Source organism: Scyliorhinus canicula, chromosome 16 (genome assembly GCF_902713615.1).
Source record: "Scyliorhinus canicula chromosome 16, sScyCan1.1, whole genome shotgun sequence".
NCBI classification, from domain to species: domain Eukaryota; kingdom Metazoa; phylum Chordata; class Chondrichthyes; order Carcharhiniformes; family Scyliorhinidae; genus Scyliorhinus; species Scyliorhinus canicula.
Genome location: NC_052161.1, coordinates 53,647,897 through 53,674,243, shown reverse-complemented (window position 1 = coordinate 53,674,243; position 26,347 = coordinate 53,647,897). Strand labels below are relative to the sequence as shown.

Below are 26,347 nucleotides of genomic sequence, written 5' to 3'. Positions count from 1 at the left end.
AAGATGATGCTTTATTCGAAGATGCAGGAGAAGAGGATGAAAATATTGAAGACCTGGAAGATGATCAGTATGACGACTGCCTCGATGAAGAAGAATTCCAAGCTTTATTTGATGATGACACTGATAACAATGAAAGCGAATTTGAAGGATTTTAGTTTACCTGTAATAGTTTGTTTTAATAGTGTTTTTATTTTATTAAATGTTAATTAACCTACATATGTATTCCTGTTTTATATTTCATTATGTCCAAAAATAAATATAATAGTTTCATTAACTACTAGGTACTATTTGACTTACCGTAAATGGATACGGTCTGCTTAACAGCCTAATCTTGGCCAGCACTTCACACCCGCAAAGTTTGTATCTCACGTATCATGCGACCCCCCAAATTTAGGTTACAATTTAGGTTTTCAAAAGTCGCATGATACGCGAGTATATACGGTAGTTACTAGATTTTTAACTACATTTTAACTACTACTGGGACTGGTTTAGCACAAGGTTAAATCGCTGGCTTTGAAAGCAGACCAAGGCAGGCCAGCAGCATGGTTCAATTCCCGTACCAGCCTCCCCGAACAGGTGCCGGAATGTGGCGACTAGGGGCTTTTCACAGTAACTTCATTTGAAGCCTACTTGTGACAATAAGCGATTTTCATTTCATACAATTTTTAATATTTGAAAAAAATGTCAGCATCTACCTTCAACCCATGCATATATCCCAATTTTTATTTTTGCATAGTAATTTTCTTCAAGTGATTTGATTTTAGTGCTTTTCATTTTCAGGTTAACGGTCTGTGAGAGTTCTTTAATGTGACTGGCTGCTTGAACAGCTTCATGACATCACTGCAGTTCTACACGGGAAATCTCCATTCAAAGACGCTACAATCAATCACATTGCCAAAGGAGTAAGATTTTCAGCACAGATTGGTTACGTCTCTCAGCGTGGATTTCTTAAGAGATTAGCAGCAAGTATTCTTGCTTCACAGCTAACTGCAGAAATCCAAGCAAATTTAAAAAATATTTTTAGACGAATTCATTCACAATAATATTTCATTCAAGTCACAGAATTTTCCCTTTTCCGTTCTCCTATTTTAAATTAAATTAGTACAAACTAATTGAATAAGTACGCAAATGCTTATTGAACCTTTAGCGTTGTTATTCTATCGGACATTTAATAAATCATTCAAATAAATGAGTCAATATTGTTTTTAACAAAGTAAATAAAAATTATTGATGGTTCCTCGACAGGTCATGTGAATAGACTTCCCATTTTCTACATGATCAACCCTTAGTCATCCAATTCAATAGTGGGTGATATTGGGTACGATTTTACAGTTAAACATTCCATGCCAATGATCCCAGCCCCAGGACTGAACTAAGTTCCTCAGGGTAGTGCCCAAGACCTAACCATCTTCATTAGTGGCCTTCCCTCAAACACAAGGACGGAAGCAAGAATGTTCATGGATCAGTGCACAGTATTCAGTTCAGTTGTAACACCTCATCTAAAGACGCATTCTGTGCCCATGTGCAGCAAGACCTGGACAACATTCGGTCTTGGGCTGATAAGTGGCAAGTAACATTAATGTCACACAAGTACTAGGCAGTGGCCATTAATGAAACGGAATCTAATCATCTCCCATTGACATTTAACAGTATTACACTGCATAATCCCCCATCAACATCCTTGAGGTTACCAATGAGCAGAAATTGAACCAGACAAAAAAGGTCAGAAACTCGGAACGCTGCAGCAAGTAACACACATTACACCCAAATACCTGGCCCGTCATCTACAGTGCACAAGTCAAAAATATATAATACTCGGACTAGTCTCATCACATACAGCTCCAAGGAAACTTGACCCAATTCAGGACAAGTTGGCAACCCATCTACCACCATAACCATTCACTTTTTCTGCACACAGTGGCAGCAGTGTGTAGCAGCTACCAGATGGACTGCAGAAAATGGCCAGACCTCCTGAAGCAGTGACCTCTACTGCTTGGAAGAACAACAGGAGCAGGTGCATAGGTAAACTGCCACCTTCAAGTAACATGCCCCATTCAGAATTGGAAATAGATCAGTGTTTCTTCACCATCACTAGATTACAATCCTGGAATTCCATCCCTAACGGCACTGTGAGTGTACCTACACCACAAGGACATCAGCAGTTCAGTAGGACGCTTCACCATCACCGTTTCCAGTAGAATTAGAATGGACAATTAATACTGGCTTTGCCAGTAATGCCCCATCCCGCCCAGGTTCGATCCCGGCTTGGGACACTGTCCATGTGGGGATTGCACATTCTCCCAGTGTTTGCATAGTGGTGCCTTTTATGGGCCACTTTGCTCCATGGCCTGTACAGTTTGTGAGATTCTTTGCCTCAGTACTCGGCTTTTCTCTGCAGTGAGACATTACATTTCTGGATAACACGCGAAAGGTACTGCTGGATGAGGTGGGTAGAAAACATGTGGCACATGTCAGAATTATTTATATCCGCACGTGGTTTCCTCAGGAGTCGGTGGAGACTGGACTTTGAAAAGAGGAAAAGATATTTGTTTCAGGTAGTTCCGTGCTGAAAATGGAGAAGCTGCTGCAGTTGGAGCTGCAAAGGGAAATTTATTCATGTTGTGAGGGAGCATTACCTCAGAGTGTCCCAGTTTTTACTTTTGAAAATCTGGTCATACCAGCCATCGTCCAATGCAGCCAAACTGTGTTTCTAAAGCTAGTTAAATTTCACCTGAACATGGTATTAAAATATTTTTGAAGTTAACCATAATTCTAAATCAGCCAACTTTGCTGAAAAGCCGATGAAACATTGTCATCTGAATGAATCGTATACCACACTTGTTTGCTGCGGAGGTTCTTTGGTAGTGATTAGGATGTTAAAAATTAATTTAAATGAACAAACACCAACCTTTCCTGGCAGTCTTAGAGGATATCTAAAAATACTGCAACTTTATGTCCTTTGTGTATTTGAATGCTGAACCTCTTGGTGAAGTGTCACTATAGCGATGCTTATGGAAGAGCAGAACTTGCGATTTCTGTTTTTAAAAATAAATTTAGAGTGTCCAATTCATTTTTTCCAATTAAGGAGCAATTTAGCGTGGCCGATCCACCTAACCTGCCCATCTTTAGGTTGTGGGAGTGAAACCCCGCAAACGGGGAGAATGTGCAAACTCCATACGGACAGTGACAGGATCAAACCTGGGACCTCGGTGCCATGAGACAGCAATGCTATCCCCACTGCCACCGTGTTGCCCCGAACTTGCGATTTCTGCTTCCAATTATGGACGTGTCAATGCCAGACGTTGCTGACTGATTTACGCCTTAATAGTACCGGTAGCCTCACTATTACCGGTACTCGCCTGACCAAAACTAGTGACCCATAGTTGTCAACATGTTGATAAGAGATATTTTAAAATATTTTTACCCTACCAAAATCCTTTATGATGAAATAGCGACTCATTTGTGAAACAATAAAGTTTATATTATATGGACTCCTACTTTTACCATTAAATACATACTTGGATTGACACAATATTAACATTGCAACGGTAATTTTGAAGTCAACTACAACCTGAATTTAACTTCTCTGGTAAAAGGTAAAATGTGATTTTCATTTCTACAAATGTTATTCCTTCAGATTTTAATTAGGATGCTAGTGAATTTTAAATCTTGAACAACTTCACAAAATATGAAGCTTCATTGAGAATTTGGAGGCAGTTTCGCCAACACTTGGGGGGCAGGGTCAAGGGAAATGCCAATTTGGTGGAACCACAGATTTCAAACAGGGAGGTGGGACGGACATTTTTAGAAATGGGAGGAGAAGGGGATTAAGACATTAAAATATTTGTTTCTTGGGAGGTGGTTTGCAGGATTGAAGGAGCTGGGAGCGAAGTATGGGCTGGGGCAGGAGGGAAATATTTAGATACATGCAGGTTCGAGATTTTGCCAGGAAGGAGATACACAGCTTCCCGGTGGAGCTCCACTTTGCTCGAGGAGGTGCTGACGACAGGGGGACTGGAGAAGAAGGTAGTATCAGCGGTTTACGGGGCTATTTTGAAGAGGAGAAGGCACCACCGGAAGGGATCAAAGAAAAAAGGTGGAAGAGTTGGGAGAGGGTTTGGAAAAGGGTTCTGGTGTGAGGTGCTCCAGTGAATGCCTCCACCTCGTGCGCTAGGTTGGGGTTGATACAACTGAAGGTGGTATATAGAGCACACCTCACAAGGGCGAGAATGAGTCCGCTTTTTGAGGGGGTAGAAGATGTGCGTGAACATTGCGGGGAGGGACCCACAAATCACGTTCATATGTTTTGATCCTGTCCAAAGCTGGCGGATTACTAGAAGGAGGTTTTTAGGGTAATCTCTAAAGTAGTGCACTTGAAACTGGACCCGGGCCCTTGGGAGGCCATATTCGGGGTGTCGGACCAGCCAGCGTTGGAAACGGGTGCAGACGCAGATGTTGCAACCTTCGCCTCATTGATCGCCCAAATGCGGATCCTGTTGGGATGGAGAGTAACCTCTCCACACTGTGCCCTGGCCTGGCAGGGGGACCTGTTGGAATTCTTGAGAAGGTGGAGTTTGAACTGAGGGGAAGGATGTGGGGGTTCTACAATTCATGGGTGTTATTCATCATGCACTTTCAAAAATTGGATAACATCGAACATTAGGGAGTTGGAGGGGGACGACAACTGTGTGCGTTAATAGTGACTATGGGTAATTCCTGATTCCTTTTTGTTATTTGGTAATGTTAACATGTGGGCAGTTGTTTTGGGGTTGGTGGGAGGATGGGATTTTTGTTGTTGGTATGGGGATTGACATTATATTCGTTACTTATTGTTTATTGTTCGTGGGTGTAAATTTAGGGAAAAATGTGAAAAAGGAGACTAAAAATATTTATTTTTAAAAATGGAGCTAGGAAGGCAATTGTGCAGTGGAAACTCATGAGTCTTCTTTTCCTTCATACCTGCATAATTTCAACTTCCATTCTAGTCTTGTCAAACAAAATATTGAAAATGTTCTGCTGATCTTTATACAAACTACTTCAAAACATACAATGAATGGTGTGTAAATTTGCAAGTTGGTAGTTTTTGTCGTAGCCAAATATCTTATATGTAAAAAAAAAAACTGAATTCTATCACTGAAGATACATTTATATACAAATTTTAGATCAAAATAACCAATCTTACTCTGGATAACATATTGTGCAGTTCATGAGGATGAATTTTAACTACTTCGCCCAACTGTTGAGCTGCGGCTTTTCTAGTTACTGGCGTGGTCCCAGTATCCAGTAAAATAAAGAGACGATCAAGCCTATTGAAAAAGAAAAATAGGTATTTAGTATTTCAATTCAACATACTGGTAATTTCATAATAGTTTTTGCAATGAATTTAGTGCAGATTACACAAATTTTTAAAAAGTTGAAGCATTTAAAAAAAAGTCAACTTTTTAAAAATTCTTCTGTGCGACTCGATAGCTGTGAAGTAGCTCATGAGTTTATACCTCTGTAGCAAAGCCATAATCATAAATTAGAGTCTGAAACCTACTCAACTACCATTTAGCAAAGTCCTATTAAGGCTACAGAGAAGGACAGAATGTACCATTAAGCAGCCATGATTAATTCCAGCCACTTAAAAAAAGATGCAAATTTCACTTTTCAACTGAAACCTGTGCCATGAGATTGCCATTCTGACATACTTTCTAAGCGGAGTCTGAACGGCAGCAGAGGATTTCAGGCCTGCAGCTGTCCCAAATCGTATTACTTAAACATCTGGGAATATTAAATGAAAGGAGTCAGCTAGTGCGGGTCGTGGGAGTGTGTTGGAAGGGTCGCGGAGTCGTCCGTCGCAGCGCTCCCGACTGCGCAAATTCGCGTGCAGCAGCTGGCTTTTAACTGTCGGCTGCGAGCGGCCTTTTCAACAATATAAAAATAATGCGGCCGCACTATGCGCACCGATGAGCGGGCACGCACATGCAGTGCGGCTGCATTTTTTTAATATGGTTAAAAAGGCCGCTCCCTGCTGGCATAGTTAAAAGCCGGCTGCTGCTTGCTCTGCCCGGTTCGGTAAGTGTTTGGTTCTTCTGAATGAAGCCAAGGCTAATTTTCCCCCTGGCGACAGCCACCATTGGACCCACCCGCAGAGATCCAGCGCATGGCCTCCACCTCGGACGTTGCCTGTATCGAAGCGCACTCATCCTGCACGATGATGAGTTCATTGTCACCGAAGTCAAACTCAATGCCCTGATTAAAACAGCTGGTGTGACCATTGAGCCTTTCTGGCTTAGTCTGTTTGCCAAGGCATTGGCTAATATTGACGTCAATAGTCTGATCTGCAACATTGGTGCTGGTAGCAGTGCCCCAGCTGCTGCAGCAGTTGTTTCCACTGATGCCCCTGTTGCTGCTGAAGAGAAAAAGGAAGAGAAGAAACAGGAAGAATCTGACGAGTCTGACGATGACATGGGCTTTGGTCTCTGATTAAACGTGCCGTGCAACAACATTACAATTTACAAAAAAATTAATAAAAATTGAAGACCGCGAATTTGCGCAGACACAGAAGATTTTTTTAAAAATTCTATGTAATCTTCCTGCCTGAGGGAGGCAGAGAGCAGGTCACGGCCCCTGAACGCTGCCATGACGCGCTCTGGGCGGATTGCGGTTCCTCCATTTTGTCAGCAGCAAATGGTGAGAGAAAATGGTGGGTTGTGAATATCGGCCAGCGTGGGTCGCGAAGGTTGGCCAGTTGATAAAAATGGGTTCCCGGAAAAAAAGTTTGAAAAACACCGAGCTACTGTATGTCTGATAAAGTTTAATTATTAGGTCAAAGGGGGAATCACATTATGTTATTGCAAGAGAGGAGCCAAATGTTAACACTTGGGGGTCAATGACAGTGCCAAGTCCACATTGAGACTAAAAATCCACTGAAAACCCAGAAAAAAAAGTGTTAGCAGCAGTATCAGGTTGCCAAGTGTTGTGTTAGAACCAGCCTCATTGTTTCTAAGGTGCAAGTAGTGGTGATCAAAGATAACCGATTAATATTTCTGCTTGGATTCAAGGCTAATGTGCTCATCATTGCCATGGAGTGCAGAGGAAGCCTTCTGAGACCAAGTTTCAGCCTTCCCTATAAACCAGAGATAGCATAGGCAGAACGGCAGTTGTGGTATTTGACCTTGTGTAGTCCACATGCAACTAGAAGCTGGATAGACATTAGCCAGGCCTACACGGTCAGATGATGAAATGCTGACTCTTATCATTCACCCCACAGTGGGAACATGTGTTCACTTTGAAGACCAATTTTGTGAGCAGCTTGAACCAAGTTACAAAGTTTGCGTACTTGAAGCTAGGAGGGAGAATCTTCAGGGAAATCTCTCATGGTGGAATATTGTATTGGGAAAGGATAAGAGAAGTAAACCCTCAGGAGCAGCGGATTGGTTCCAGGAAATTGGATGTCTACTTAACAGACTGGTAACATAACAGAATTGAATTATTTGGTAGTCATTAAAAGCAGAAAATAAGATAGTGTTTCACCAAAAAAAGTGTTCTGTCTTTAGTCATCAATATAGTAAAAATCATGTTAAAGCACAAAATCTTGGCGCTGGTTAGGGTACCAGACCAGACCCCAATTTTCATTAGGATACCAGACAGGAAACCCCAAACCATTTGTAATTTGTAAAACTATGAGGAAAGGATACCTCAGCCCAGTTTTAGGAGCCAAAGTACTATTCACACACCTGTCAGCATCAACGGGGTGGAGATGGTCAACAGCTTCAAATTCCTAGGGGTGCACATCACCAAAAATCTGTCCTGGTCCACCCACGTCGACACTACCACCAAGAAGGCACAACAGCATCTATACTTCCTCAGGAAACAAAGGAAATTTGGCACATCCACACTAACAGTAACGAACTTTTACAGATGCACCTCAGAATATCTATGCTATCTGGCTGCATCACAACCTGGTATGGCAACTGCTCATTCAAGAGAGTAGCCAACACAGCCCAGTCCATCATACGAACCTGCTTCCCATCCATTGACTTCATCTACACCTGCCGCTGTCTGGGGAAAGTGGGTAGCATAATCAAAGACCCCTCCCACCCGGCTTAGTCACTCTTCCAACTTATTCCCATCGGGCAGGAGATATAAAAGTCTGAGAACACGCACAAACAGACACAAAAACAGCTTCTTCCCCACTGTTACCAGACTCCTAAACAACCTATTATGCATTGACCTGATTAATACTACACTCCTATATGTGTACCTTGTGTTGCCCTATTATGTATTTTCTTTTTATTTTATTTTCACGTACTTTGATTTACTTGCAGAAAAATACTTTTCACTGTAACTCAGTACATATGACAATAAACAAATCCAATCCAATTGACTGATAAATATGTATATTTTAATTTAAAACAAACTTTAATTTACACAGAATAGCTTTACAATTAACAATTCTTGAGCAAAAGCAAAACATTTACCCTACACCTTCTATATATTATTCCAAACAAGCAACACAATACAGTTCAAAATCTACTCATAAAGTTAACATTCAGGGTTACTTGCTGTTCGCTGTATAGACTTTTGGAGAGTGGCCCTTTCAGGAAAAACCTGAAATGACTTCGGTCTTGTCGGACTCAAATCCAATGGTCAAACTGCCAAAAGCACAGACAGATCTGTCTCCTCCCATTAATTACATATTCTATATCTTGCTAAGATATTCCATCACCTGCTTAGCTAGGACTAAACACCATCCCTCATTAATTATTTACACCCCAGGGAGCGTCCAAAAACAAACAATATTTTGTTAACAATCTCTCTGTAAAGAAGCAAGCAGGTTGAATCAATGATTACCTCAATTTTACAATGTCTTAATTACAGCTTTAGCAGACATACTGCATGTATTTGAACCCGGGTTTTAAAATAGCATTACAACAACAAAATATAACAATTTCCACAATTCATCACATGCTTCATCTTTTAGCTAATAACTATTCTATGGAGTTTGTAACAACACAATATCTTTGTTAGGAAGGTCTGTCTACAAAACGTCCTCATAGTGGCACTGGCCATTAGTGACCAGGCAACTTTAGAGTTGTGATTTTATCCATTTCACGGACCTTATTTAATCCAAGCATACACAAATATACTTCGCATACAGGACCAAACAGACCATTGCAGTCAAATTTAGATTTCTTAGCTTTTAGGATATGTATATACTAGTCCCACTGCAAAGTAAAACAGCAACAGGGCCAATGACCTCAAAGCACCCCACTAGTTATTTCTTCATATTTCAATTGAGCTCCATGTAAAAAAATGTTGGTCCATTTTTCCAAATCACTTCCACTGTCATACTTTCAAACCTTGCAGGGCCAATTTCCCAGCTGGCATTGTATAAATATTTTGCTGAAACCCAATTAAACCACCCATACCCCATTCCCACCTGAAAGGTTTAGGCCTTCAAATAACTACAGTAAATGGTCCAGACATGATCCTTCTCTTCTAAAGCACACTGGTTCATTTTATACTTAAAACCTTCTCAATAGCTAGTTATACATTTATTCATTTATTTAGGTAGTCCAATATTCATTACTTCTAGGACATCTTACTATGGTTGCCAGGCACACCAGTTTCTCATTGGATGATAATCCATAAGGGCAAAGGCACAATTATCACTCAGTTTCCAAGAATTCCTTAAAAATATCTGGTAGAACATACTCAATACCACTAGCTGCCTCAGTACCATAGAATCCAATTCATCAAGCCCAGAGGCTTGGCTCACTAAGTTATCTCTTAATTCAAAATTCCTCAATTCATATTATCCAGTAATTTAACCTCCTGCACGGTGGTTGGTTGACAAGTCCCTCCATCCGTATCTGGATTTTTTTCTACGCACTTCTGTTCTTAACTCTTCCCTGACCTCCCAGAACCATGATAGGGTACCCTGGTCCTCGCCTTCCACTCCATCAGCTTCTATATCAAATAGATTATCCAATGCCACTTGTGCCACTTCCAGGATGATGTTATTACAAACATCCCCCTTTCCAAGGAAACTTTCTCTCTGTAGTACCCTGGTACACTTTAAGGAATCCCCAATACCCCTTCCCAAGCAACTTTCCATGCAGGAAGAGGAAATGCAACTTTGTCCTTTTACTTCGTTCCTTCTCATCATTCAAGGCCCCAAACATTCCTTCCAAATGAAACAGCAAACTTCCTGTCACTTGTCATTTCAAATCTCTACTTTGCTCCCACTCAAACTTTTCTGTCCTTGGCTTGCTACAGTGTTCCAATTAAGCTCAATGGAAGCTGGAGGAACAGCGCCTTATCTTCCAACTCCGCATTCTACAGCCTTCTGGACTGAACATTAACAATTCTAGATAATCTATGCCCCATTTTATTGCTGGTTCAGTTTTCTCTCATATCTTTCACAGGGTCTTTGTTTTCGGACTACTGCTAATCAGACACCGAGATATCATTTAAACGCATCATTTGTTTCTTTATTAGACCCATTATTGCTGCCTTTGACTTTTGAACCATGAAAGCTTTTTATCATATAATCTTTCCTGTCTATCATTCTTTCTTATTCCTCCTCCATTCACTTGCTCAAAACCTATTTCATTGGAACTGAGGAAAGTTTAAAAAATATAAGGTCACCGACACAAAACATTGACCATTTCTCTCTCCATAAATGCTGCCTGATATTTTCTGCATTTTATGTTTTCATCAAATCAGGAATAGACTGGACCTACAGTAAGCATTATTTCATCCATGGTCCATTTATTAAAACCGAGGATTCCAATTCTTGGGACTAGATTTCCAAAGGCAGCCCTCACTCAAGGCAACAAAGCATCACCCAGAGCAAGTTATTATGGATAACCCAAATGAGCACCATCTACTGGAAGGTTTCATGTGGTGTGCTTATGAGCTCCCTTTGTCACAAGGACAAAGCATATATAGTTGCACTTCTACCCAACCCATTTAGAAACTGGCCACATAATAACATTTTACAGGGAACATTGCTTCTAGTTTAGAATATCATACTCTCCTGTAAATAATGTCTGGCTCTTGGACATAATGATGCCCCTCCTCTTTATAGTTCTTTAATCTATCACAGTCACAAGTTTTAAGGCAGCCTCAGATACTAAAGTCTGAACTACTTCTTCAGTGAAATTAGTGCTCCATTAATATATTCAAGCACTTGGCAATCTCACTAGAAAACACAAGAAAATTAATCTTGATAAAGTTGCACTGACGTGTTTTTAAAAATGTATTCACAGGATATGGGCATTGTTGGTTTGGCCAGCATTTATTGCAGTACACCACTTCCCCTCCCTCCCAGAACCATGGTGTCACAGGCTGGGCCAGCATCTGTTCTATACCTGAACTTGTCCAATACAGAGACTTGTGATAGGGTAGACCCCCCCCCCCCCCCCCACCCAGTACTACCCCCCAGTACTAGCAGCTCATTCCCTCCCGTGGAAAACTAGTGAACACCTAATGCAAAAAATGTTATGCTTAAAATTACTACCGTGATGGATATTTCAAAAGTAGCTTTTGACTGAGCAAAGCACATTTTAAAAATGTCTAATTTCTCCTTGGCAGTGAACTCCAGAGAACATGAGTAAATTTTCATATTCTCGACAGCCAATATCAAACTGGCAAGACTGTACCTCCAGTATTAACACTATGATAGTAGTCTATGATTTTTAATAAAATGTTAATCAATAATTTTTGGGCACACCTTTCAATGCATTATTTTAAAATATCAGCCTGGCTCAGCACCTCAGAAAGTTGTGGGTTTAAACCTCACTCAAGGATTTGCTCACATCATACAAGCTGACATTTGAGTGCAGTTTTAAGAAGCAACAGAAATCTTGGAGCTACCATCTTTCAGATAAAATGCTGAAAGTTCCTGTTTGCCTGTTAGGTGGATGTAAAAGATTACGTAGACTTTTGAAGAAATGCAACAGGATTTCCCCAATGTCCTGGGCGGCAGTGCTTAGCACTACTGCCTCGCAGGTCCAGGGTTCTGGGTTCAATTCCGGCCTCGGATAGCTGTCCCTGGAGTTTGCACATTCTCCCATGTTTGCATGGGTTTTCTCCCACAGTCCAAAGATGTGCAGGTTAGATGGATTTGCCATGCTAAATTGCACCTTAGTATCCAAAAGGTTAAATGGTGTTGCGGAGAGATGGTGGAGGTGTGGGCTAAAGAAGGGTACTCTTTCCAAGGGCTAGTGCAGAGTCAATGGGCCAATGACCTCCTTCTGCACTGTAAATTCTATGAATATTTATCTCAACTAATGAAACATAAAACAGATTGGTAGGCAGGGCAGCATGGTGGCAGTGGTTAGTACTACTGCCTCACAGCACCAGGTCCCGGGTTCAATTCCGGCTTTGGGTGACTGTCCGTGTGGAGTTTGCACATTCTGCAAGTGTCTGCGTGGGTTTCCTCCCGCAGTCCAAAGATGTGCAGGTTAGGTGGATTGGCCATGCTAAATTGCCCTTTAGTGTTCAAAAGGTTAGGTGGGGTTATGGAATTAGGAGGGAGGGAAGCCTAGGTAGGGTGCTACTTCGGAGGGTTGGTGCAGATTCGATGAGCCAAATGGCCTCTTTCTTCACTGTAGGGATTCTATAATTGTTTGGGTCACTTACCCAATTTGCTGTTATTGGGATCTTGTAGTCATCAACGGTTTACCACATTTTTTGACTAAATGGTGACTACGCTTTAGAAGCAACGTCTGGGCAGTCAAGGAAGCAAAAGACCCCATATAATAATTTCAAGTTGTGAGGGTCTAATACTTTAGATCAGAGTTGATCCATGGTCAGAGACAGGAGTATACGACTGCAAGTGAGGCAGGTATAGGACCTGAGAAGTTAGATGCAGAGGATCCTCAACCTGCAATTGTCCAACAGGTCTGAGGTTCTTGCAGCTTGTATGGGAAAAAATGGGGACAGCAGGGTGGTTGAGCAAACGGATCATGCCATAATGGTACAGGAATCCATTCAATTGGGGGTGGGGTGGGTGAGCTCTGGGAATGTAGTAGTCAGGCAACAGTGATAGTCCAGAAGGCTGTGTTACCCACCCAGTGCATCGACTCTGGGATGGAGAGAAACTTGTAGTGGGATGGAAAGGATCTGGTTGCCATGGTTCACATAGGTACCAATAACATAGCTAGGACTAGGAAAGAAGTTCTGCTTCAGTGAGCATAAGGTGGTTAGATGCCAAATTAAAAAGCAGAACCTAAACATAATAATCCCTACATTATTACTCGACCTTTGAGCAAATTGTCATTGGGTAAATAAGAATAGACACTTAAATAGATGGCTCGAAGATTGGTATGGAAGAAATGGATTTTGATTCATGGGGCTTTGGCACCAATACTGGGGAAGTATGAGCTATACTGTTGGATGATCTTCGGCTGAACTATGCTGGGGCCAGTGTTCTGGCAGGTCATAAAATTAGTGTGGTAGAGAGGACTTTAAAAAAATATATATAAAATTTAGAGCACCCAATTATCTTTTCCAATTAAAAGGGCAGTTTAGCATGGCCAATCCACCTACCCTGCACATCTGGGTTGTGGGGGTGAGACCCACGCAGACACAAGAGACACAGAGAATGTGCAAACTCCACACAAGACTGGGAACGAACCCAGGTCCTCAATGTCATGAGACAGTGGTGCTAACCACTGCACCACCATGCCACCCACGAGAGGGCTTAAAACTAAATAGAAGGGGGTGAGGGGGGGTGGGGGGGAAGAAAAGAAGATGTGGTAAATTGAAGGGAGAGAACACGATAGCAATGCAGTTAATGATAAGAGTGCGGCAGCAAGGTATAGAGTTTACAAGCTTAAGTTTATGTCAGAAGACCAGAGGTTGCACAAATTATAAACGAACAGTGCTAAAGTCTCTGTATCCGAGAGCACACAGTATACATAACAAAACAGATGAATTGACAGTTCAAACAGAAATAAAAATGTATGATGTGACATGGCTTCAAGATGACCTTGGACGAGGCTTGTAACACAGTGGTTAGCATTGTTGCTTCACAGCACCACCAGCCCACGTTCAATTCCCAGCTTGGGTCACTGTCTTGTGTGGAGTCTGCACGCCCCCCCCCGGTGTCTGCGTGGGTTTTCTCCGGGCTCTCCGGTTTCCTCCCACAAGTCCCAAAAAACATGCTTGTTAGGTGAATTGGACATTCTGAATTCTCCCTCAGTGTATCCGAACAGGCACCAGAGTGTGGATTTTCACAGTAACTTTGTTGCAGTGCTAATGTAAGCCTCCACGTGGCATTAACAAAGATTATTATATTTAAGGGCATGACATATTGGAAGGATAGGAAGCTAGGAATAGGAGTGGTTAGTTCTACTAATTCTAAAGATCAAGATGGTTAGGTGGATTGGCCATGCTAAATTGCCCGGTGTCCTAAAAAAAAGTAAGGTTAATGGGGGGGGGTTTATTGGGTTACGGGTATACGGTGGATACGTGGGTTTGAGTAGGGTGATCATGGCTCGGCACAACATCGAGGGCCGAAGGGCCTGTTCTGTGCTGTACTGTTCTATGTTCTATGTAGAATCAGTTGGATAGAGATAAGAAATAGTAACAGTGAGAAGTCACCTGTGGGAGTAATTTATAGGTTCCCTAACAGAAATTACACTACAGGACAGGGTTTACAGGAAGTAATAATGGGGGTTGGTGAGAAAGGTAGGGTGGTAGCCATTAGTGATTTAAATCAACATATAGATGGATGAAACAAATTGACAAAGTAGCCTGGAAGATGAATGCAGAGTAATTTGGGACAGTTTTAGATCAGCATGGACTACAGTCAACCAGAGCAGCCAATTCTAAACCTAGTAGTGTGCAATGAGACAGGATCAATTAATCACCTCATAGTAAAGACACCCTGAGGTTGCAGTGACCGTAACATGATTGAATTTCAGTTTGAGGGAAAGAGTGGGCATAAGACTAGTGTTTTAAGGCATTATAAAGGGCATGAACAGGGCGGCATGTGGCACAGTGGTTAGCACTGGGACTGCAGGGTTGAGGACTAAGGTTCAAATCCCGCCCTGGGTCACTATCCATGTGGAGTTTACACATTCTCCCCGTGACTGTGTGGGTTTCACCCCCACAACCCAAAGATGTGCTGGTTAGGTGGATTGGCCACACTAAAATTGCCCCTTAATTGGAAAATTAAGTAGAGATGCGCTGCAAAATATTTCAGGACATATTTCATAACCTGCAGCAAACCTAAATTTCACTGAGAAAGACTCCAGGAGAAAGATGCATCATTTGTGGCTAACTACAGATGTTAAGAGGTAGTGTCCAATTGAAAGAAAAAGCATACAGTTCTGGGAAGATTAGTGGCAGGTCAGAAAGATCAGTGGTAGATCAGACTTCAGGAAGCAAAGTACTGTACACACCCCTGTCAGCATCAACGGGGCAGAGGTGGAGATCGTTAGCAGTTTCAAATTCGTTGGGGTACACCTACGTCGACGCTACCACCAAGAAAGCACAACAGTGCCTATACTTCCTCAGGAAATTGGGCATGTCCATATTAACTCTGACCAACTTTTACAGATGCACCATAGAAAGCATCCTATCTGGCTGCATCACAGCCTGGTATGGCAACTGCTCAGCCCAAGACCGTAAGAAACATCAGAGAATCGTGAACACAACCTTGTCCATTTCACAAACCTGCCTCCCATCCATTAACTCTTGCTGTCTGGGGAAAGCGGGCAGCATAATCAAAGTTCCCTCCCACCCGGCTTACTCACTTTTCCAACTTCTTCCATCGGGCAGGAGATACAGAAGTCTGAGAACACGCACGAACAACTCAAAAACAGCTTCTTCCCCTCTGTTACCAGACTGCTAAACGACCCTCTTATGGACTGACCTCATTAACACTACACCCCTGTATGCTTCATCCAATGCCGATGTTATGTGTACCTTGTGTTGCCCCATTATGTATTTTCTTTTAGTTCTTTGTTTCATGTACTTAATGATCCGTTGAGCTGCTCGCAGAAAAATACTTTTCACTGTACCTTGGTACACGAGACAATAAATAAATCCAGAAAATGGCAAATCATGACTAAAAAAATTGAGGGAAATATTAAGAGCAAGAGAAAGAGCAAGCTAGAAATATAAGGGTGAGGTCCCGGAGGACTGGAGAATTGCTAATGTTGTCCCTTTAAGAAGGGTAGCAGGGAAAATCCAGGGAATTACAGACCTGTGAGCTTGACGTCAGTGGTAGGCAAACTGTTGGAGAAGATACTGAGGGATAGGATCTATTCACATATGGAAGAAAATAGACTTATCAGTGATAGGCAGCATGGTTTTGTGCAGGGAAGGTCATGTCTTACAAACCTAATAGAATTCTTTGAGGAAGTGACAAAGTTAATTGATGAGGGAAGGGCTGTAGATGTCGTATACATGGACTTTAGTAAGGCATTTGATAAGGTTTCCCATGGCAGGTTGATGGCAAAAGTGAAGTCGTATGGGGTTCAGGGTGTACTAGCTAGATGGATAAAGAACTGGCTGGGCAACAGGAGACAGAGAGTAGTGGTGGAAGGGAGTGTCTCAAAATGGAGAAGGGTGACTAGTGGTGTTCCACAGGGATCAGTGCTCGGACCACTGTTGTTTGTGATCTACATAAATGACCTGGAGGAAGGTATAGGTCGTCTGATTAGCAAGTTTGCAGATGATACTAAGATTGGTGGAGTTGCAGATAGCGAGGAGGACTGTCAGAGAATACAACAAAATATAGATAGATTGGAGAGTTGGGCAGAGAAATGGCAGATGGAGTTCAATCCAGGCAAATGTGAGGTGATGCATTTTGGAAGATCAAATTCAAGAGCGGACTATATGGTCAATGGAAGAGTCCTGGGGAAAATTGATGTACAGAGAGATCTGGGAGTTCAGGTCCATTGTACCCTGAAGGTGGCAACGCAGGTTGATAGAGTGGTCAAGAAGGCATACAGCATGCTTGCCTTCATCGGACGGGGTATTGAGTACAAGAGTAGGCAGGTCATGTTACAGTTGTATACGACTTTGGTTAGGCCACATTTGGAATACTGTGTGCAGTTCTGGTCGCCACATTACCAGAAGGATGTGGATGCTTTGGAGAGGGTGCAGAGGAGGTTCACCAGGATGTTGCCTGGTATGGAGGGTGCTAGCTATGAAGAAAGGTTGAGTAGATTAGGATTGTTTTCATTGGAAAGACGGAGGTTGAGGGGGGGCCTGATTGAGGTATACAAAATTATGAGAGGTATGGACAGGGTGGATAGCAACAAGCTTTTTACAAGAGTGGGGGTGTCAGTTACAAGGGGTCACGATTTCAAGATGAGAGGGGGAAAGTTTAAGGGAGATGTGCGTGGAAAGTTTTTTTACGCAGAGGGTGGTGGGTGCCTGGAACGCTTTACCAGCGGAGGTGGTAGAGGCGGGCACGATAGCATCATTTAAGAGGCATCTAGACAGTTATATGAACGGGTGGCAACAGAGGGAAGTAGACCTTGGAAAATAGGAGACAGGTTTAGATAAAGGATCAGGATCGGCGCAGGCTGGGAGGGCCGAAGGGCCTGTTCCTATGCTGTAATTTTCTTTGTTCTTTAAAAGAGCATTTAAGCGAGCGTCGGTTCTCGAAGAAGATAGAAAGTGAATATGGGAATTAATGGAAAAAGGGAAAAAGATATTTTGCATCTGTCTTTACTTTTGAAGGCACAACTAATATCCCATAAATAATTGTAAATCAAGAGGTGAACGGGAGGGAGGAATTCAGACCTTACAATCACCAGGGAAAGGGTACCGAGAAAATTATTAGAACAAAAGGTCGACAGGTTCCCAGGTTCTTATGGGACTTAATCCAAGGTTCTTTTAAGTGGGTGCTGTGTTGTTTTTAATTTTTTACAAATTCCCATATTCTGAAAAAGGTCCCATCAGCTTGGCAAATAGAAAATGGAACTCCTCTGTTAAAGAAAGGAGGGAGATAGAAAGCAGGAAACTACAAGCCAGTTAGCCGAACATCTGGCATAAGGAAATTGCTTCAATCTATTATTAAGGATGTTATAGTAGGGCACTTAGCAAATCTCAATGCAATCAGGCAGAATCAACATGATTTTGGGAAAGAGAAATTGTGCAGGGAGCCAGTTTAGCACAGTTAGCTGGGTAGCTGGTTTGTGATGCAGAGCAAGGCCAACAATGCGGGTTCATTCCCACACCTTGTGAGGTTATTAATGAAGGCTCTGCCTTCTCAACCTTGGCCCTCGCCGGAGGCGTGGTGATCCTCAGGTTAAATTACCACCAGGTAGCTCTTTCCCTCAAAGGGGAAAGCAGCCTATGGTCATTTGGGACTATGGCCACTTTACAGGGCATTGTTGAGACCAAGTCTGGAGTATTGTTTTGGTCTCATTATTTAAAACCAAGACTGCAAAAAAAATACTGCACAATTATTTGAATGTTGACATGGCTGGGAGCTTCACTGTACTTTCAGGATCAAATACTGAAAAAAAAGCAAAAAATCTCCGTAGAGGAAAATATATTCTTAGCAATGTGTCCCCTCATCTTCTCCCACCAGCCCACAAGTATTTTATACCCGTATTAAGAAATTCCCATGAAATTGTTGCTCTTCGTATTTTTTTTACATCACTTTTTTTGAGATCCCAAGCTGAATTTGCCTAAATACCATGTTACGTGAAAATCTATTAAGTTTAAAGCTCTTGAAATTCAGAAAAAATCTTAACTGGCTGAAGGGAAAAATATTAAGGTTTTTGTTAGAGGAGGTACTTTATTTTCGTTTTGGTGCAAACTGCAGGGAAGTGGAAATGAAAAAAGCAGCTCAAAAGTAAATTTTTAAAAAACAACAAAATATGCAGTTGAGTAGATGAATGACAGTGTAGTGTCAAGCATAATGTCCTGAATATAGGAGAACTTGGTGACACCTCCGGAAATAAAACCTTTCCCAAATTCACATGCAACTGCTGTTCAAAATTACTGTAAAGCCTCCAGCTCTCCATTCACTACAATAACTCAAATCTTGCGGTCCCATTAGCGACGAAACCCTCAGCGTTTTTTGTCACTTGGTTTCTGAGCATACAGCCAACTGCTTCTCCCCCTTCATCCAGTTCACCAGGTCAAACGTCCTCTTAAGGCGGGTTCATCTTGTCCCCAAGATCCACCTCTTGATCCCTTGAGCCTATTCCCACTAAATAAAGACCACCCATGTTCACTTCTTGCTTCTATGTTATTGTTAAAACCGTTTTCACACCTCACGTACTGTCCCTCTTGCTTCCAAATTTGCAAACATTATTCCCCACCACAAAAACAAAACAATCCTTGACGCCATCTTCCATAAAATTCTTGAACATCTTGCTGCCTTCCAAATCTAGTCCATCTTTCCTGAAATTCCATGATTTAATCTCTCCGATTAGGTTTTGCTGCTGCCACAAAATCAAAACAGTTGTCACAAATAGCATCTTAGGCAACTGTGGCAAATTTATCACTCTTCGTCCTTCTTTACCAGTCTGCAGCTTTTAATACAGCTGATCACATCAACCTTTTCCTACTCTCCACATTGTCCAGACAACTACCAATCCAATTACAGCCTGTAAATCATCTGCAAATACTTCACTTCCCGTTCCTGCATCATTACCTCTGGTGTCTCCCATGGATCTCTCCTCTGTTTCCCAGGCGACATCATCTGAAAACAGCACCAGTTCCCACACACCTGCTGAATTAATTTGCCTTTACTCCACCACCAGTTCTCTTTACCACTCTACTATCTCTAAAAATTGTCAGAGACCTCATCTGTCATCCAATACTGGTTCAGTAGAAGTTCATGTCAGATGGAAAACATTGCCTTCAGCCTCTCCAAACTATACACTAAAGCAATCGACATAATCCTCTCCCTGTAAACCGAGAGGTTGAACCCTGGTGTAATATTTAAAAGAAATAAGAAATCAACTAAACACTTGCCCGAGTACTGTGTGCAGCTCTGGTCGCTGTATTATGAATAGAAATATAGAACCGCTAGAGAGCGCAAAGATTTATAATGATGATACCAGAACTGTGCGCGTAAAGTGCAGTTGCCATCGTCAAAGATGACCATAGGCTGCTTTCCACCGGGGGGGGGGGGGGGGGGGGGGGGGGGGGGGGCGCAAGGTTTTGGAGGCAGGCCTTCATGAATAACCTCAACCAGTACAGGAATTGAACCCACACTGTTGCCCATGAAATAGTTGTCCAGTCAAACTGAGCGAAACCTGTCCCTGGGGAGTGGGGCTAGGTAGCAGAGCCACTGTAGACTCGATGGGCCAAATGGCCTACTACTGCACTGAAGATTCTGTAATATTGCTGGACTCTGCCCATCTTCTGAAAACCTGTCTTTGCTACTTCTAATGTTCAAAATTTGCCTGGCCGCCCTTACATTTTCTCCCCTTCGCAAGCTGTTGTCCATATCCTAATTCACACCAAGCCCTGCTCATTCATCAACCACATGCTCACTAATGCAGTGGTTTCCAGTTAAGCAATGCCCCAATTTTCAAATTCTCATCCTCCATAGCCTTAACTATCTTTTACCTGCATTTTTACATGTCTCCAGTTTGCTCCAATCCTCCTGAGCATGATCATTTTTAACAAATCCACCACTAGCGATGTACCAAAGCTCTGGAATTCCCTTCCTACACCTCTGTCTTTCCTCCCCTCTTTCCTAATTCTGACATTCCTTAATGTTGACCTATACAATAAGCTGTCAACTGTCCTAATATCTCCAAGATGATTTGGTGTCAAATTTCATTTGATAAAACATCAAAAAGATCTGCACGAGTGTCATATTAAAGACTCTGTACAACTAAAGTCATTATTATCGACACATGCATTCCATGAATGTTGATGAAATATGTAAAGCTTAAGTTGAAAGAAACAAGAATTTTTCATCAACTCAATCAACAGAATCACAATCAAAGCCAAAAAACAATAGGCTATGATCAAACTGTTACACTCAGGTCAAGTCATACCTCAAATAACAAGGGTTCAACCTGAAACATCAGCTTGTCTGACCGTGAATTGTACTAAATTTACATTGGTTTTTGAAGCAAGAAAGGAGTTGGATTAAGAGTTTGCCCTGTTCACTCTGCGCACTGGCTTTGTAACTCTGAGAAAGGAATAAAAATGTAAAAATACTCTATTCTCTCCACAGATACTGCATTTAAAAAAAACTTCATATCCTCCAGTGCAGAATCCCGTTCTGGTCACCAAAACACGAGGGAGCTCTCGGTTCGGAATTATCCGGAAGGATGAGTCCTGTGCCTGAAAGGCGACATCCGAGTGGCATTGCTCAGATGTTGAACTAAGATGGGCCAAATGTCTAGTAAATTACCTTGTGGACAGCATTGAAATAGTTTAAATATAAAAGCAGTAGCAAAGCCTTACAGTGATTCATTAATAAGCTATACTTATAGGTTATGAATACTATAAATATATTTTTCTAATAACTGGAGATTTTCAAAGCTGTTCAGTACCTGTCAAGACAGATGAAACATACAATCAAAATTAATCGATTCTGCCCAAACATCGGTTTTAAAACCCAAGATTTGCAGCATACTCCCTTATGGGTGAAGGCAATTTAAAACCCATTGGAACACAAAAAGCAAACATCTTCCGCTGGCCCAACCATCGCTCATCACTGATCTGGGATAGGCCTCAACGATGTGCGATTTACAACCACATTCGGAATGGGCGCACAACAAAAGTTTCACAATCATTCAGAAAGGTCGAGGTCGCCTCAACCGGCTTTTATAATTTACCATCGAAAAGCGGACCCCACATCGGTCAAAGTATCCCCCTTTGGCTGGGCTCGATGTGAATGGGCCTTTCAGACTACACTCCTCGCGTTTTATTTCAAAAAGGTGAGGAACTGAAACAACACTTACCTCGATACCGCCATGGTGTTAAAACTCGTCGCCCTCCCTTATGTCAAACAATGTGCCTTGCAGCTTTACCCCACCATTGACGGGCCAGCAGTGACCCAGGATCGCCAAATCCCGGCAGCAAACGCCGAGAGGCCGCGCCGCTGTCAATCGGGACAGGGGATTTAATTCATCGCCTCGCAGCCGGAGACACCTCCTCCAAAAAAATCCCCTTTAATTCCACACAGCGGTAAGGGCCGGAAGGTCGTGGACCGGGCGCTTTATAACTCTTAGTAGCCGGTTAGCCCTCGGGATACCGCCGAAAAGCAGATCGCGTGAAAAACTGAGGAAAATCAAGTTTTTTGCGAACAGGAAAGCGGCTCTCGGCGCGTGGATTTATATGAGGAGCCATCTTGCATTTATTGTCACCCCGATGCACCCGGCCGCCTGATTGGCTCTCCCGGCTTCCCGCAGCCAATCCCGATCGGGCTCTTTGCGGTCTCTGGGTGCGGGTGGAGAGGCGCTTCCTGCTGGAGGAGCGGGCCGGGGGAGGAGGGGACCTGATGCAGGAGTTACCTTGGCCTCCTTCACCACGGCGGCGCAGAGCGGGAGAACCTGGAACATCGGCCTCTCAAGGTGCTTTCAATAGTTTCTCAAGAGCTGGGTTGTATTTAATCAATCCCCACCACCCCAGCCCAGGAATTCTGATTGGTAAAACAACCCAGAAGGTTAACTGAAGCACCCACCCACCTATAACAGTTTCAAAAGAAGACCATGCAAAACCAAAGCGAGACCATGCAGGCGCTGCAACAACGAATGAACGGACATCGCGCGACAATCACCAGGCAGGAATGTTCCTTTCCAGTCGGGGAACACTTCAGCAGTCAAGGGCATTCAGCCTCTGATCTCCGGGTAAGTGTACTCCAAGGCGGTCTTCAGGACGCACGACAACGCAGAATCACCGAGCAGAAACTTATAGCCAAGTTCTGCACACATGAGTGCGGCCTCAACTGGGACCTGGGATTCATGTCGCATTCCATTCATGCTCCACCATCTGGCCTGGTCTTGCAAAATCCTACCAACTGTCCTGGCTTAAGACAATTCACACCTCTTTAACCTGGGTTTACCCCTATCTCTGGATCTGTAAAGACTTAATTACCTGCATATGCTCGCATTCTAAGCATTGTCTTGCATCTTTGAATTTGTCTATGTATATGTTTCTGGGACATACCTCTTCTTTCACTTGAGGAAGGAGCAGTGCTCCGAAAGCTAGTGTTTGAAACAAACCTGTTGGACTTTAACCAGGTGTTGTAAGACTTCTTACCGAGTTTCAAAAGAAAGCTTTCAAAACAGGAACAAAATAAAGTCCTGCTCTGCTCGAATTGCTCCCTAACCCCTTGACACCGCTTCACCTGACTCGACTTAACTTCGCAGGAGATCCCATTCGCAATTCTTGACTGCTGGGATAGGCAGGTTGTCCAGAAAATCAGACATGATCGACTTGTCCGCGGAAGGCTCAGATTTATACAGTTCACAGTATTAGGATTTAAAAGCCGCATTGACCTGGAGAAGGGCCTAAACGAGGTTGACACCCGGGTTGAGTATCTGGAGGACCTCACGGGAGGCCCTATGGCGTTTGAAGATGACTGGCCTTCTCCCCATTTTCGTATAAAGTACACCTGGAGTGCTGTAACTGATGTACAACCTTATTGGTGGTCAGTAGCTCAAACTGGGTTTGCAACTTTTTTCTGCTGGCATATAGCTCTGGAGTAGGATAATAATAATAACATTTTATTGTCACAAGTATAATGGCGATTTAACCTCCAAAATGGAGTCCACCAGTCTCTACAGTTCTAACTTCTTCACCGTTTGCACTTAATAATAATCTTTATTAGTGCCACAAGCAGGCTTACATTACCACTGCAGCGAAGGTACTGTGAAAATCCCCATGTCGCCACAGTCCACCCCTGTTCAGGTACACGGAGGGAGAATTCAGAATGTCCAATTCACCTAACAGGCACATCTTTTGGGACTTGTGGGAGGAAACACGTGCAGACATGGGGAGAACGTGCAGACTCCATACAGACTGTGACCCAAGCCGGGAATTGATCATGGGTTCTTAGTGCTGTGAAACAACAGTGTTAACCACTGTGTCACCGTGCTGCCGATGTAAGCTATAAGACGTAATTTCCTCCCTGAAGACGATCTTAATAACCTCCCACAACGGGAAGGGAAGAATGGGTCGGAACTATTTAATTCGATGTAGTCATCAATAGAAGGGGATAAGCGCTTTCAAAATTTTTTGTCGGCCAGCAAAATAATATCTAATCTCCAGGGTCGGTATTGGGCGAGGCCAGACTCCAGTAGCAGATCAACAAAGTGGGGTGTGGTCAGAGGTTATAATTACTCGGCCACCACTACCAATGGGAGGAGATCTAAAATGGAAAAGTATGCATGGTGAACATGAGAAAGGAGGGTGAAATCCCTGTCATTTGGTAGCAAAAACAGCAGGGTCTACCTCTGCCGTATGGGCCATGAAAGAAGATAAGGCAATGGCCACCAGATGGGACCAAAGTTATGTGTTTAGAGCAATCCAATTTAGGGTCCAGAACACAGTTCAGAAAACCCCCAAACATAAGATGGTGTGAATCATGGTTGGGGAAGGAAGCCAACCGAGTTAATGAAATTCGTATCATTCCAGTTAGGCGCATAGACATTGACCAGAATTACTGGGGTGTTTGACAGGGAGCCACAAATGATTACATAGCCACCATTGGGGTTAGCCACAATGTGGAAGATTGGACTCTTTAATTAATTAAAATCGGTCCTCAGGCCCTGCTATTGAAACTAGAATTAAAAACCTGCTCAATCCATCCTTTGCATAGCCTGGTCTGATGCTTAATATGTAAATGGGTTTCCTGCAACAACAAAAAGATCTAAGTTTAGGCTCTTAAGAACAATGAAAAGTACAGCACAGGAACAGGCCCGGCGGCACTCCAACCTGTGCCGATCATGATGCCCCAACTAAAAAAAAACCTTCTACCCGTACTATGTTCATATCCCTCTATTTCCTCCCTATTCATGTACCCATCCAGATGCCTCTTAATTGTTGCTAATGTGGCTGCTTCCACTACATCCTCTGGCTATGCATTCCAGGCGTGAAAAATATACCCCGCACATCTCCCTTAAACTTCTCACATCGAACCTGTGTCCCCTTGTAATTGACACTTCCACCCTTTGAAAAAGCTTCTGACTATCCACATTGTCTATGCCCCTCATAATTTTGTAGACCTCTATCAGGTCTCCCCTCAGGCTCCGTCTTTCCAGTGAAAACAATCCTAGTTTATTCAACCTCTCCTCATAGCCAACACCCTCGAGACCAGGCAACATCCTGATGAACCTTCTTTGCACTCTCTCCAAAGCGCCACATCCTTTTGTAATGTGGTGACCTGAACTGCAAGCAATACTCCAAATGTAGCCGAACCAATGTTTTATATAGCTGCAGCATGCTTTCCCAACTCCTGTACTCAATGCCCCTACTGTTGAAAGCAAGCACTACATATGCTTTCTTAATCAGCTTGGCCACCTGTGTTGCCACTTTTAGGGACCTGTATGCCCAGATCCCTCTGTATGTTGCTCCGGGTTCTATACTGTAAAAAGCCTTTTACAGTATAATTCATAACTAGATTAGATCCTCCAAAATGCAACACCTTGCATTTGTCCGGAGTAAAACTCCATCTGCCACTTCTGTGCCCAATTCTCCAATCTATCCTGTTGTATCCTATGACAATCCTCGACACTATCAGCAACTCTGCCAATCTTCGTGTCAACCAAAATGCAAAGTGCCCGTACACAGAGCAGATTAAACAAAGCACAAATAGTGCTACTGGGCAAACGAGTCAGCATCTCCCGTTGAGTTAAAAGTTTTTATTTTTCTCATACTGTTACTCGATCGTGAGCTGGACAAATCATCCTGCTCTTGTACAGGGTGGATTTCACTCTATTAAAAGCAGCTCTTTTCTTAGTTAGGTCTGCACTCATGTCCTGATACCTAGTTGCCTTTCCACGTAAAATCCCGGTTTCTCTTGCCCATCGAAGTACTAACTTCTCTAACTTTCTCTTTAAAACTGTGAAATCTTGCGATCATTGCACGAGGAGGATCTCCAGAGCGGGGCTTATGTCAAAGCGAATGGTGGGCCATGTCTTATTCTGGCAGGGATGGAAGTACACCCTCACCCACCATCTTGTGAAAATACTGAGTGTGGTTGCAGCCTATAATCCCTTCTTGTTACCCCACAATACAGACATTCTGCCTTATAGATCTGTTCTCCAGGTCGTACAATTTAGCTGTTAATGTTCTGTTATCTTCGATCACAGGAGCAAGGTCGGATTCCAAGGAGGTGATCCTATCACTATGGTTAGATAATGCAGCCTCCATGCTCTTATTGTATTTCCATGAGCTTCAATGG

The 26,347-nt window shown here is 42.8% G+C and overlaps 1 protein-coding gene across 2 annotated transcripts in view; it reads right to left on the bottom strand.

Annotated features, from left to right (window-relative positions):
- btaf1 (BTAF1 RNA polymerase II, B-TFIID transcription factor-associated) overlaps positions 1-22,256 on the bottom strand; it is a 166,835-nt gene extending 144,579 nt beyond the window's left edge. For both annotated transcript variants that reach the window (XM_038774122.1, XM_038774123.1), the window contains exons 1-2: positions 21,903-22,256; positions 5,183-5,306 (exon numbers count right to left, since the gene is read on the bottom strand). In XM_038774122.1, the coding sequence (XP_038630050.1) occupies positions 5,183-5,306; positions 21,903-21,916 (138 nt within the window). In that variant the 5' untranslated portion in view covers positions 21,917-22,256. The remainder of the gene's footprint in view (positions 1-5,182; positions 5,307-21,902) is intronic.
- Between the last annotated feature and the right edge of the window lie 4,091 nt (positions 22,257-26,347).